A 14,290-nucleotide genomic window follows, 5' to 3' on the forward strand; every position below is an offset into this window, starting at 1 on the left:
TTTCTTTCTTTCTTTCTTCTTTCTTTCTTTCTTTCTTTCTTTCTTTCTTTCTTTCTTTTTCTTCTCTCTCTCTTTCTTCTTTTTTCCCTTCTTTTCTTTTCTTTTTTTTTTTTTAAGATTTATCTGTTTGGGGGAGTGGGGAGGGGCAGAGGGAGAGAGAGGCAAGCAGACTCTGCAGAGTGGAGAGCCCACGGGGCTCAGTCCCAGGACCTCGAGATCATGATCTGAGCTGAAACTAAGTGTTGGACACTTAACCACGCAGGTGTCCCAGTATTTGAATTTTCTAACACATAGAACAGTGCTGGGCACATGGTAGGTGCTAAGTCAGGATTTTGTTCACTGAGTAAATCATAAAACAAGTTTTTGTTTGTTTCCCATCAGGAGACTTTTAATTGCAGAGGTGGGGGTGGAGGGGACATTATGACATGCAGCATTTTCTGAATGTGTTTGATCAGGAAACCTTCCACTGAAAGAGCATCTTGGGGGCTGGTGGGCTCCAAGCCATCCTTAGAGAGGTGAATGTTGTGTGTATGTGTATGGGTGTGCACACATATGCACCTGTGTGTGTGTCTCTGTGTGTCTTCTTGTCTCTGCATGTCTGTGTCATGTGTGTCATCATATATGCATGTATGTCTGTGTCTCTCTGTGTGTCTCTAGTGTCTGTGTGTGTCTGTGTCTGTGTATCATACAGGCACTCATCTGTTCTCTTCCACTTACCTTCCAAAGAGGCTATAGGCGCAGAGGGGATTGTTCCTGGCCCCATCGATTTTGCCTCCTCTGCCTCGATAGACAAAAATGCCTATCCACAAACCCTCCCACTCTCATGTCTCGGCCAGATCCTTCAGCACCACGGACAGAGCCCCATGGCTGGGTCTAGGGTGTTGGAACCCAGCTGAACCCACACGCATCATCTTCTGAAGCTTCCCAACCGTCTCATGAGGTGTCTTCCCCGTTTTACAGATAAGGAGAGGCTCAGGGAGGTTATTTCCCCCAGACTCTCCCAGCTCGTAAGTAGCAGAGCTTAATAATGAAATCAAATACCCATACTCATAATGGTCTTTACTTCATGCAGTGTTTGTGAAATCCATGTGGTCACCAGCTAGCAAAGCAGTATTTCGATGGACAAAGTCATAAGGCTTCTGGGGGCTATGCCTAAGGAATTTGGGTCAGGAATGCATATAATCACAAATAAGATCTTTTTTTTTTTTTTAATATTTATTTATTTGGGAGAGAGCGAGAGTGAGCACAAGCAGGGGGAGGGGTAGAGGGAGAAGCAGTCTCCTGATGTGGGGCTCGATCCCAGGACCCTGAGATCATGACCTGAGCCGAAAGCAGACGCTTAATAGACTGAGCCACCCAGGGGCCCACAAATAGGATCTTAAAAAGAATAGACACTTGGAGGAAAATTACCAAATCTCTTTTATACAAATTCCCAGATTCCTCATTTCTTTTCCTACATTATTCTTTGAGATACTTGACGAATATACAAATGTTTTTAAAAATACTTTATCAGATGGGAGCACATCATGTGTACTGTTCTGCTACTTGCCTCCGTATGTGTGTACGAGCATATAATGTATCTGTGTATCTACGGATCTACTCTTGTATCGATGTCCGTATCTGTCCGTGTATCTGTATGTGTGTGTATGTGTCTGCCATCTATCCACTACCACCTAGCTACCTACCTACTCGTGTATCCAAGATTGTTCCGGAGAGGTCCATGCACATCATCTCACTCCTTTCAATATTTTCACAACATTTCATTGTGGATATAACATTCTGTTACCTAGTAGCACCGTGAGACTGTCTCTTATCTTCTGCTATGGTAACAATGCTCCAGCAAAACTCACTGCTCCTCTCCTGGCATCTAGGAGCTGCATGAAGGGCAATGTGCATTTGAAGTCTGACAGATACGGCCTCTCCCCAGAGGTTAGACTGACGGATTGTGTCCTCGACAATGTACGAAGTGACTCTTTCTGGGTGCCCTCCCCGTGAGGACGATGTGGTTTGGAGTGTTACTGGGGTCCAGAGCAGACCACCAAGAAAGAATTCTTGAGACGTCTTTTGTGCAAAAAAAGGTGGTTTTGTTAAAGCTCGGGGACAGGACTGGTGGGCAGAAAGAGCTGCGTGAGGGGTGACTGGTTATATACTTGGGAGTTGGGGGAGGTAAATACAAAGGGAGGTGTCCGAAAGGACTTTGATATGCTAAAGAAGATGCACCAGATTCTGGAGGCCTGCCTGTTGTCAAGCTAAGGTGGTTTTTCCCTCTAGTAAGGCATTAAGACCGTTGGGAGTTTCCTGGAGGAATGTTGTACTCAAGTACTGATCGATAGGCTGCAGGTTAAAAGGAAATTCCTTTCTGCCTTTGTTTCCCCCTTCACTAAGGGGGGGAGGGTGATATTTGGGCTCCAGGAAATGGAGTCTGTGGGTCTCTGAAACTTAGGCTAGTGATAAGAATGCTGCTTCCTTGTAAATCACTAGGACATTTGTAAACCGAGGGCGACTCCTGTCCTGCATGACTGTGACCTCTATCAGTGAGCCATTTGTTTTTTCCTTCCCTTAGTTTCAGGGCTGGCAAGAGCGCCGCAGGAATGTCACCCGTACCCCAGCTGGGGGGCAGGGTGGGTGTGGGGTGTCAGCTCGTGCCTGGCCCTCATCAAGGGGACACGTGAGCCAGGGTTTTGAGATGGCCATTATCGAGGAGGACGCAGTCTCATGTGCGCCTACTGTGTGCCTGGTGCTTCAGAGACAGCACCCTGCCTCAGGGTCACACCGTCTCTAGGAAGCAGGGGCTATGTTCTCCATCAGACAGACAGAGAAGCGGCCTCAGCGAGTGAGGGTGACCCATCCTAACATTTACAAGGAGACACAGTAACACCGGGTCTCAGTCACCGGGTTCTGCCACACACCACATAGACACGGCTAGATTTTGTTGCTGTTAAGTGAAGCCACTGGCCCGAGATCTGCTGATCCGTTATCATTCCCGTGGGATGGAAATACCCCTAGAACTCCACCTAGTTTGGCGGCTTCTTCCAACCCGCCCCCCCTTGTCTGGAGAGGCTCCTCCCTCTCCCTAACTGGTTTTGATGTGGGAAACAAAGGCAGAAGAAAAAACATAAATTTCCTTACTCTCTACAGCCCATTGACAAGTCCTTGAAACAGGCAGAGTGACCTTCCTCTAGGGACTCAGCTGCCTTGATGTTAATACTTTGCTGAGGGCAAAAGGCAATCCTAGCCCAACACCCAGGATCCTGTAAGTCTACTTTAACATATAAAAATTCCTTTGGAAACTTCCTTTATCTCTAAACCTCCCAAGAGACATGTTGGCAGTCATCCCCCAAGCATATGACCGACCAATATACATCTCATGACTGAGGTTTTATTAGACAGTAAGATGACCTTTTCCCAACAACAGCTAGCCCCCTCAAGGTCCTGGAAGCCTTGCTTCCAAAATTCCTTAGAGGCTCAGGCTAACCCTAACCCCCTCCCAACTTGAGGGTATATAATGGGCCACTCCTCATGACCCCAGTGCAGCTCTTTCTGCCCATGGGTCCTGTCCCCGTGCTTTAATAAAACCACCCTTTGCGCCAAAGACGTCTCAAGAATTCTTTCTTGGCCGTGAGCTTCGAACCCTAACATCTTTCCTACATCACATTCACTGCTGTGAATACATCCAGAACAGTTTATTTTTATTTATTTTTGATAGAGTGTGCTGGGCAAGTGGGGGGAGGGGCAGTGGGGGAGGGGCAGAGAGAGAATCTGAAGCAGACTCTGGCTGAGCACGGAGCCCTGGCCTGGGTGGGGGGGTCGATCCCACCACCAGATCATGACCTGAGCTGAGCCCAAGAGTTGGGTGCTTAACGGAGTGAGCCACCCAGGCGCTCCCCGGAACAGTTTAGCAATAGGCTTCTACAGTGCAGAAATGTTCCGTCAATCTGGTTGAGGTTCCTCTCCCAGAGCTTCCTAGGGTCCTCTAGGAAAACGCTGGTCTCTGCTGCCACTGTCTGGATTCTTGAAATCAGTACAATCAGTTCTTTAATTTTTAAAAGAGATTTATTTATTTTAGAGCAAGAGTGTGGGTGGGGGGTGGGGAGGCACAGGGGGAGAGGGAGAGAGAGCATATCAAGCAGACTTCCCGCTGGGTGTGGAACCCGATGTGGGCTCCGTGTCACAACCCTGTGATCGTGACCCTGAGATCGTGACCCTGAGACCATGACCTGAGCTGAAATCAAGACTCAGACGCTTCACCAGCTGAGCCACCCAGGCGCCCCTATTTCATATCATTTCAATGCATGGATCTGAGTTAGGTCTTGGTTTTTTTGTTTATTGAAGTAAAATGCACATAATGCAAAACCAACCATTTTTCTAAAACTTTGTAAGATTGTTTAACCACAAAATTAACAAAATATCCTGAACTATGTTAATTTTACTTTATAAAAAGTATAAATGACCTCATCATAACCTCATATATCCTGATCACCCCCCAAAGGCCCCACCTCCTAATACCATCACATTGGAAACAGTTTCAACAGCTGAATTTGGGGGGGTGGGGCACGGACATTCAGTCCATAACAGTTATAGAAGGAGATTTTTTTTTCTTTCAATAAAAATAGCTTTCTGATTTTTGTCTCTCTGCTCCCCGTTCAACTTTTAATCATGATCGTCTGTGGCAAAACAATGAAGAAACACCATTTCTGACACAGAGGCTCCCAGACCATGGAAGGACCTGAGTTGGTTTTCCCAAGAATTTAAGACCTCTGCAGCCAGACTCTTTCTTTTTAAAAGAATAGACTTAATTTTTTTTCGGGGCAGTTCTGGGTTCACACGATTTGTGGAAGGTGCAGAGATTTCCCACCTAACGCCTGGCCCACCCACGCACGGCCTCCCCCGCCCCCCCCATCAACATCCGGGCCAGAGCGGTGCGTTTGTTACCACCCATGAACCTGCAGTGACGCGCCGTTGTCGTCCGAAGCCTGTAGGTTACATCAGGGAGCATTCTCGGTGGTGCGTGTTCTGCTGGTTTGGACGAATTTATCTGTCATTCTAGCATCAGTCAGAGTAGTTTTGCCGCCCGAAGTCAACCTGCTCACCTCGCCCGCCTCCCTCGCCCCTGGCAAGCACTTGTCATCTTGCGGTCTCCGTAGTTTGACCTTTCCAGAACGCCCTGTGGTTAGGATCGTATGGTGTGCAGCCTTTCTGATTGGGCTCCTTTAACTTGGTAGGGTGCACTTCCGTTCCCTCCATGTCTTGGCTTGACAGCTCGTTTCTCTTTGGCGCTGAGCATATTCCGTTATCTGGACGGGCCACAGTTCATTTGTGCATTTGCCTCCTCCAGGAAGGGCACCTTGGTTGCTCCCACGGTTTTGGCAACTGTGGGTAATGCCGCCACCCTCTGGGGTGTCGGGTCCGCGGCTGTCCCTCTCCTGTAGAAGCCAGCAGTGGCGGTGTCCTCAGCCCTGTGTGCTGGCATGGGGTTGCCTGTGGAGCAGCCCGACCCCCTGGGGTTCAGGGGAGGTCCCCTGCTTCGTGTAGACGGACGGTCCTCGGGCAAGGGCGTTTGTGCCCGGAGGTGACACCTGGTAGCGTCTGGAGTCTTTTTAGTTGTCACGACTGGGGGCAGGCGGGTGGCCTTGGCGTCTTCGTGGGTAGAAGCCAGGGCTGCTGTCAGCATATTCCCACGCACAGGACAGCCCTCCTTCCCCCCTCCCCCCACAATTGTGCTAACAGTGCAGAGGATGAAAACCCGCGCGGGCGGGCCGTGCAGCGGCTCCTGGAGGAGGAGACGGTGCTCTGCTGCCATCTAGTGGGCATCGGGGGAGGCTCACGGGCCGCGCAGCGCCGCGGAAGGGCAGGCGGGCATCCCCACCCCAAGCCACATCCGTGCTGATGCCTTAGGCTGCGCTCGCTCGGTAACGACGCGGCGGGAGGCTGTTTCCCGGTTCGGTTGATTCAGCCGTGCCGGGAGGTTGTGGGGGAAGAGTCGTGGGGTACAAGACGGCATGAGGGATTTTGGGGAAGATGAACTCTTCTGTGTATTTTGGTGACGGCCGTCCAACTGCTCGTCAAAACTCAGAACGGTACACTAAACAGAGGGAAATTTCTACTGTATGTAAATCACGCCCCAAAACCAACCTCAGGCTGCAAAGTCAAAAGCAGCCGGCGCGCTCCTGCTAACGTGACTCTTGGTGGGATGAGCTGGTTGGACATTTGCAGCGTGTACTTGTGACTCTCCCCCACACCCCCCCCAACCCCCCCGTTGCTAGAATGTGATGAGCTCCCAGAGAGCGGGGACCTTGTCGGTCTTGCGTGCTGCTGAACTGTCAGCCCTGGCCCAGCGGCCAGCACACAGGCCCTGGGCATTTCTAAGAATAATCTGCACCTTGTCTCCTCCTTTTGGAACTTGGAATCAAATGAGAAATCAGGAGTTAGATATAGATCAAGATGTCGCCTCTATTACTCAAAGCTCCGTTGGTCTGATGGCCTGTATTTGCAGATTTTTTTTTTAAGATTTTATTTGACAGAGAGAGAGCGCACGTGTGCGCGAGCATGAGCAAGGGGAAGGAGCAGAGGGAGAGGGAGAAGCAGGGTCCCTGTTAAGCAGGGACCCTGATGTGGGACTCGATCCCAAGTTCCTGGGATCATGACCTGAGCCGAAGGCAGACACTTAACTGAGTCACCTAAATGCCCCCGTGTTTGCAGATTCCCAACAGTTTGCCTTAATCAGAGTCCCAGAAGCTTGGTGCATGGAGAAGGGCAGAGTGTACATGTCCTAAGGACAGGCTGCTTGGAAGGACTGCCCAGAGGGGCTCAGCCACACAGGCCTGGTGTCCTCCTTCTGGCCTTACCAACTAGGTAACTTCATCTCTACCCTTGGAGTTGGCTGGGGAGGGGGCGGGGGCAAGACATTAGCTGCCCTTTCCAACATGCAGAAGTGAGTTGAGAGTGGCTTCCCCCTAGAGCATAGGGCAGAGCATCGGACAGACGATAAGGTGGCCCCAGGATCCCTTCAGCCCTTCATACCCTTGTGGGGTCTCTTCCCTGTGCATGTGAGCAGGACTTGTGACTTACTCCCCAACAGAATATGGCAAAGCTGGTGGGACGTCACTTCTGGAATAATGTGAAATTGTTAGTCTGTTTTGCAGGGAGACCCTCTAGCTTTGAAGAAGCAACCTGCCATACAAAGGGGCCGTGGTGCAAGGAGCTGGGAATTCTGTCTGACAAATCCGAGGCCCTCCGTCTGGCACCTGCAAAGGAACGAACACCTCCAGGAACCACTGGAGTTTGGAAGAGGTTCCCCCGCCGGTTCAATCTCTGAGGAGACCATGGCCCCCCCCGCACACATTGATTGTGGCTCTGTGAGACCCCGAGGCAGAAGACCCAGCCAGGCCACACCCAGCCGCCCGACCCACAAAACTGTGAGGTAATGTGCTTCAGGCTGCTAAGTTTGTGACAATATTGTGAACAGCCGTAGATACAGGAGTATGTATTCAGTAACGTATTTGTGGAATGAATGTTCTAGCTTTGAGAGCCTTCCAGGAATTCATCTTCCCCAACTGGCCATGAAAAGTAGATGCTGTTTTCCTTATTTCACAGAGAAGGAGACAAAGGCTGATGGAGGTTGGCATTTGTCTCGTGTCATCAAAATCATTTAGGAGAGCGAGGTCTGAGTACGAAACTCACTGCCTTCTCTCTTTGATCTTCCTCTTTGGGCAGTTTTCCAAAGTGGACATGTGTATGGTCAGGGGGAGAGAGGAGCAGACAGTGCTCTAGGGACACCATTAAACACGGAAGGCAGGGGCTAGGTCTTCTTGGCTCCGTGGAAGGCGATATTCCTTTAAAAAGACTACGATAGTGGTGCTTTATTAGCATTTAACACGAGCAAGAGTGGGCCGCCTCACCGGATCTGTAGGTCGGGTGGTCACGTGTCCTGTGTGGCAGCGCCCGTATCCGGAAGACTGGGGGGTCTCTGATTTAGGAGCTGTAACCGTGACACCTGTCCCCCATTCACTTCACACAGACCATGCCCCGCTGCTCCCAGGCACAAGCACTGTGCAGTCTGAATATTCCAGAACATGTGTTTAAAATGTATTCCTGCAGAGACATCACGGATTGCAGGTCATGCTAGCGACGCGAGCCCGAGGAAACTACAGAGCTGACATTTGTCCCACGCTCGGCATAAACTTTTCATCAGCCGCGTTCAGGGCCGGGAGGAGGCAGGCCGATCGCCATCTAATTTGAGCCGACAGGGAAGAAGCCTAGAACGTTCCCAGGTTTGAAACAACGATGCTTGAATTTGAAGAGCAAGTGAGTTAATTTGTGGATCGTGCTTTGAGTAGAGCCTGACACCCCATGTCAGCGACCATCACCGTGGACTAGAGCAATAAACGGAAGGACTAATACCAAGGATACATCGTGAGACCACACGCATTTCCCACTTTCCGAGGAAGAGACTGATTGTTCTGTAGCCATGGCAACAAGTAGCTACCCAACCAGGTGTAAAGCCGCTAATTGGATCCACCCAGGCTGGATCCACCCTGTTTTTTGTATCATCAACATTTGGGGGCCACTTTTAGGACCTAAGTCCTCCCACCCTTCTCTTGGACCATATCCCTACTGTCAAGAAGGTCACATGGTACTTATTCCCCAAATGCTCTCAGTGCTTATTTTATTTGATTTTCTCTATATGCTTCGAGGTCAGACAGACATTTCATAGGTACGGAGATCCTAGGACTGGAAGGTCACAGCCTATGTCAGAGGCAAATGCAACAACCAAGTTATATTGGACACATGAGAATTGCCACCAGTGAGGGCTTTGTGAGAACCAGAGCTCATATTCCATCTCTGAGAGGGAACTCCTGGGGACAGCTTGCCCCAGAAGACTGCTTTTATGTTCCTCCGTCAGAGTGCGTGTGTGGGGGGGGGGGAGGGGGGAGTTTCCTGTTTTCAGTTTTTCCACCAGTACCGGTCATCTTCATCGTAAGAATACCAGTTGTCATCAATTATGATCTGTGGCTTGAGTTGCTGGACCTCCTTCAGCAGCCTCCTTACTTGAGTGGGATATTGCCATTTCCACAACCTGGGGAGGCGGAAGGGAGACACGTTACTCTGGGAATTTGCTTCTGACTGCTTCTCCTTTCCTAAAAATCCCTGGAAACCCCATCAAGTATCTGAAACCTCTTCTCGTACTCTCGAGGTGCTCCACAGAGCAAGAGTGAACCCCTACATGGAAAGGCACGTACCAGGTGCTCCACTGGGCTTTCATGGGCGTCTGCCCCTCACCACGTCCTACGAGGCAGGCACCATTACTCATCCAGCCACGAGCTCCTTCCTGAGAACCTGCTTTGTGCCAGGTCCCGTTACAGGGTTTGGAGGCCCAGTGATGAACAAGGCAAAGTCCCTACCCTCATGAAGCTTCTATTCTTGGGAAGGAGAAACCGGTTTTCAAATAGCTAACACAGCATCGTCTCCATTTTGCAGATAGCAAAATAGGCTCCTGCAAGGTCCATCAGTAAAATCTAGGTCTGACTCTTCAGCTGCCAAGTCCCATGATCACAGGCTGAGCTTGTCCAAAGCTACATGAGTCACTGATACAAATATGCTTTCTATCAGCTCAGTCTTCTGCCTTTCCAGCTTATTTGCTAAAGAGATCACTGGGACAGTTCTCCTTGTCCACACTGAGAGCTCTGGACCCACAGAGCCAAGCCTTCCAATCTATCCTGCCCCTCAGATCCCACCCTGTTATCGCCATATGCTGACACCTGACCCCGGCACAAACCCCAGCACTGTAAGCTGGGCCACACAGAGGCAGTTTTCCATCGGCAAGTTTGCCGTGGAAATAAATAGAGGACAACCTACCGCAATGGGCCGTCCGTCTTAACCGTCTCTCAGGGTGCATTTGGGTGGCGTTAGGTACGCTCGTGCTGTTGTGCGGCCATCTCCAGTTCTATCTCGTCACTTCTCATCTTCCCCAGCTAAGACTCTGCCCCATAAACACCGACTTCCCATTCCCCCCAGCCCCTGGTACCACTGTCTACCTTGTGTGTCTCTATGGATTTGACTGCTCGAGGGACCTCACTTAAGTAGAATCGTGCAGTATTCGTCTTCTCGCATCTGACCGACCTGGCTGAGCACAAGGACCGTAAGGTTGGCCCATGTTGTGACAGGCGTCAGAACGTCCTTTTGTTTGAATGCTGAGCGCTATTCCACCATGTGGCTGATCACCTGCTTCGTTCACCGGTTCACCCGGCAGCAGATGCCGGGGCCGCTTCTGCCCTTTGCTGCGAGTGATGCTTTTGTACACGTGGGTGCACAAGTCATTTTTCTAGATCCTGGGTTTGGTTCTTTTGGGTATATGACTCAGAATTGGATCATATAGAAATTCTATTTTTAGCCTTTTCAGGATAAACATCTGATTTTTGTGCTGTCTCTCCATTCTCCCTAAACCCAACCAGAAGTAAGCCCCATGATATCAGGTGCCTTGCCTCAGTCTCCAGCCCTGTCTCCCCAGTATGGTGCTCGGAACACAGTGGGCACATGGTGGTTGAATCAAGGATCGGGTTGGTGAACCCCATCTCCGCTTCCGGGATAAAGTGCTCCTCCACCGACCAGCATGCTTGCAGAAGGAGGTGGGCCTCTCGGAAGACGGTCGCCAGGGACTCACCCGATTATTTGTAGGTTGCACGTGGGGTGTGCGAAGGCCGGACACAGCTTCATCATTCCTCCGGGGCTGAAGTGGTTCTGCATCAAATTCAGGCTGGTCAGGCGCGGGCTGCAGAGGAGAGCCGAGGCGAGGGCCTCGCAGCAGCCGGAAGTCAGTCCACACGCCTCCAACCTGCGGGGCCAACACGCCAAGAAACGCCAGCAAAACTCAGCGACCGACCCCGCAACCCGTTGGACTTTCACGGCCAAGTTTAGGATGGGGGGGGTGGGCTCTGCTCCTGGCGTTTCGGGTTCTGCCGTTCTGGGGAGGAGCCCGGACATTTGCATTTCTAACGGATCCCCAGGCCGTGATGCTACCGCTGCTGCTGGATCTCCTGTTAAGAGCTGCTGGGTGACTTAATGACAGTCCGGAAAGAATGAAAGATAATGGGGGAGGGCGCTTGCAACCAGGGAACAGAGCAAGGCACACGGGAAAGACTTGCTGAGAACCTGCATTTCACCTGAAACCCAAGAGACCAGAAGGAAGCCAGGCGAACGGGTGAGGAAGTAGCGGTGAGGTCTTAGGAAATTGCACGTACCTGGCCCTCGCGGAAGGAAGGCTGGGGCATGTCTGAGACACGGACAGGGAACCGGACGGCCACAGGGGAGCCAGAGGCCGTGTTGTGAGAGGAGGCTGGACATTTTTTAGGTCACAGGTCACATTAAGGATTTAGGATTTTATCCTAGGAGCAGTTGGGGGCCAAACAACTTTGTTAGATGTAATAATTGGACGGTAGCCGTGTTCTCCCATGTTGGAGTCGCGCGACGAGATAGTCAGAGCAGGGGCGACGAACTGTAGCTCGCTAGGAAATGGTTCACCAGATGGAGCACAATACAGACGATCATTTAAACTGTGTGGTGAGCATGCAGGTTTGTAATGTCCCAATCAGTCTAGCTTTTGTGTGTTTGGGAACTTCTTGTGATAGAGTAACAAGTCATGGGATGTGCTTAAGTGGTTTTAACCGCCTGTACTTAGACGGTGAGGTGGGATCGAATCAAGCATATTGTTATTATTGGTTTTGCTTCTAAAATAATATCTAAGCATCTATGAGAGCAGGAAGTCTCTACTAGGGAGGCTGTGGAAGGAGGCGGGGGGAGGTAATTCGGTGATGGCAGAAGGCATTTCATAGATGCCCGATATGTGTGAGGTTAACCTGGCAACAGGAGGGGTTCTTCCTCTTGTTTCAGAGAGAAGGGAATGTGGGTACAGATATTGAGTGGTTTCATGGAGGAACATCCAGGGCTTTCCTATGAAATGGCTTTGGGTTGGTTCGAAGGGGGTGAGGTCTTTTCTTAAGCACCAGGAAGAACAAGGCTGGTTCACGTGGAATCGTGACAGGTGGAACACCGTCTTTGTTCAGCAACTTCACACTCAGGCCCCCCTTTCCCTTCTCCCAGCCCTCACACAGGGGACCCCAGGAACTCACCCCAGGAACTCACCCGAGCCTCCTCAGAGAAGCCCTCCTGTGCTTCAGCCCCTCGCACAGCGCTACGACGCCGTCATCACCCAGGGCGTTCACGGCCAGATCCAGGCTCTTCAGCTGTTTGCTCCTCGCGACCACACGGGACAGTTTCTTGCAGCAGGCAGCGGTGAGATGACACTTCACCAATCTGCAAGAGGAGAGCCCGTGTCATTTGAGGAGAGTGCTAGAGGGGGACGATGCCCAGAAACATCAGTGGGGCTTTCCTTGACTCCTTCCTCCCTGGGAACCTCTCTGTCCGTCCCTGAGAACGGCCTAGACTGTGCAGCACCCAGAGGCTCGGGTGAGGAGGGAGGATCGCGGCAGGTGGGGAAAGCATGGGACGTGGCTGGAGGTATCTTTGGAAAAAGAAATGAGCACATCAGACCTTGCTTCCCACCTGCAGCTGGGATAAAGATTCTCCCTGGTGGATGGAGAGAAAGACACAGGAAAAAAAACCCACAAGTGAGGAGGAGAAGTTGGTAGAGTCCCTGAGAGGGTGAGAAAGATGACAGAAGGTACTGAAATGCTAGATGGGTGTGGGGTCCGAAAGGAGAGGCATCTTGTGCTTCAGTTCCCAGGATGAGTGGGGAGGGTGGGGGCGGAGAAGGCCCCTGAAGTACGCGCTGGATGACTCATCGGAGTAGAGATGATGGGAACAGCTCCATGGTCTCCTATCTACAGCTGAGAATAGAAGGGTCCCACTGAGGGCAAGAGAGTCGGTCTTCACGAGGCGTTCACACCAAGAATGAGAAAGAGTTGTCAGGGCTCACACCTGCAGATCAGGTGGGAATGGCCAAGCCTCAGATGCCAGCAAGGATCAGTGATGACGGTAGGACCACATGATCCCTCAGCACTTCACCCCAAAGAAGTGGCACCTCCTAGTGATTAAGCTTTAGTTTCTGCACCATGCAAAAGTAGGGCTCGAAATGCCCATTTCATGAAAACAAACACAGGAATTAATACTTGGGGGGGGGTCACTCAGATCTGTGGGCTATGATCTCTGTCCAATTCCTTTCTTTTGTTTATCACTGGGAAGGAGAGATATTACAATGGCCCTACTTTTTGGTTATTGGTTCTACTTTTGTAATTGAGAAGAAGATACTACCAAGCGCACAAAGATGTAGAAAGTACGCATAACTGAAACACTGGACGTAGGCTCAGTGTCCAGCTTTAGGGGATTTTTTTTTTTTTAAAGATTTTATTTATTTATTTGACAGAGATAGAGACAGCCAGCGAGAGAGAGAGAACACCAGCAGGGGGAGTGGGAGAGGAAGAAGCAGGCTCATAGCGGAAGAGCCTGATGTGGGGCTCGATCCCATAACGCCGGGATCACGCCCTGAGCCGAAGTCAGACGCTCAACCGCTGTGCCACCCAGGCGCCCCCAGCTTTAGGGGATTTTTAACGTTATGATGTATCATTAAATGGAATAGCATACCGTACTTTGTGTACGATTATGGTCTGCAGGTCCTTAAGGGACAGAACGTGAGACCAAAACAAGGTCTTGGCTGCTGGGGAGTTCCGGTTTCCCCTGGCAATGATCGGTAGGGGAACTGCATGAGCCCAGACACGTGAAATATTTAAAGCCCTGTGCCTCCATGTGGCAAGAATGCTTTCAGTGGTAACAGCTGGGATCCTTTCTTTGTCACACTTACGCATCCAGGAGGAATTTGCCAAAGTATCAACAGCATCTACTGCTTGGTTGTTAGATTGGAGATTTATTTCTGCTCATTGAGATCTTTTAACTTTCCTATAGTCTGTTTAAGGATGGAAGACTCTTATTAAATAGAAACATTTCCATAAAAGGTAAAGAAATTTGAGCCCCAGAGGGAGAGGGTATTGAGAGAAAGCCCTTCCATCTCCACCCTACACACAGAATGAACAGCTGAAGAGTAACTTAGGGCAAGAAGAGGTCTTCTGAGACGTGAACAGGTTTTAGAAATCGAGGGTGACCTAAGCTCCAAAAATCCTGCCGTGGGGCTCGTGTCTGGACTCATTTCCGTGTCCTTCCCATGCTCACTGTGGCAAACATGTGAAAACGTGAGCATCAGTTGACTCAAGGACTAATTTTTGGTCACATCTCTGGACTTTCTAGGAACCCCAGCCCCCAATATGGTGGAGCTGACCCCCAA

At 50.6% G+C, this 14,290-nt stretch overlaps 1 protein-coding gene across 1 annotated transcript in view; it reads right to left on the reverse strand.

Moving 5' to 3' along the window:
* Positions 1-8,648: 8,648 nt before the first annotated feature.
* NLRP5 (NLR family pyrin domain containing 5) overlaps positions 8,649-14,290 on the reverse strand; it is a 35,137-nt gene continuing 29,495 nt past the window's right edge. Inside the window, 3 exon segments of the mRNA XM_044380637.3 lie at positions 8,649-9,076; positions 10,661-10,831; positions 12,139-12,309. Coding sequence (XP_044236572.3) covers positions 8,944-9,076; positions 10,661-10,831; positions 12,139-12,309 — 475 coding nt within the window. The 3' untranslated portion in view covers positions 8,649-8,943.

The sequence above is a fragment of the Ursus arctos genome, unplaced genomic scaffold (assembly GCF_023065955.2).
Source record: "Ursus arctos isolate Adak ecotype North America unplaced genomic scaffold, UrsArc2.0 scaffold_19, whole genome shotgun sequence".
Taxonomy (NCBI): Eukaryota; Metazoa; Chordata; class Mammalia; order Carnivora; family Ursidae; genus Ursus; species Ursus arctos.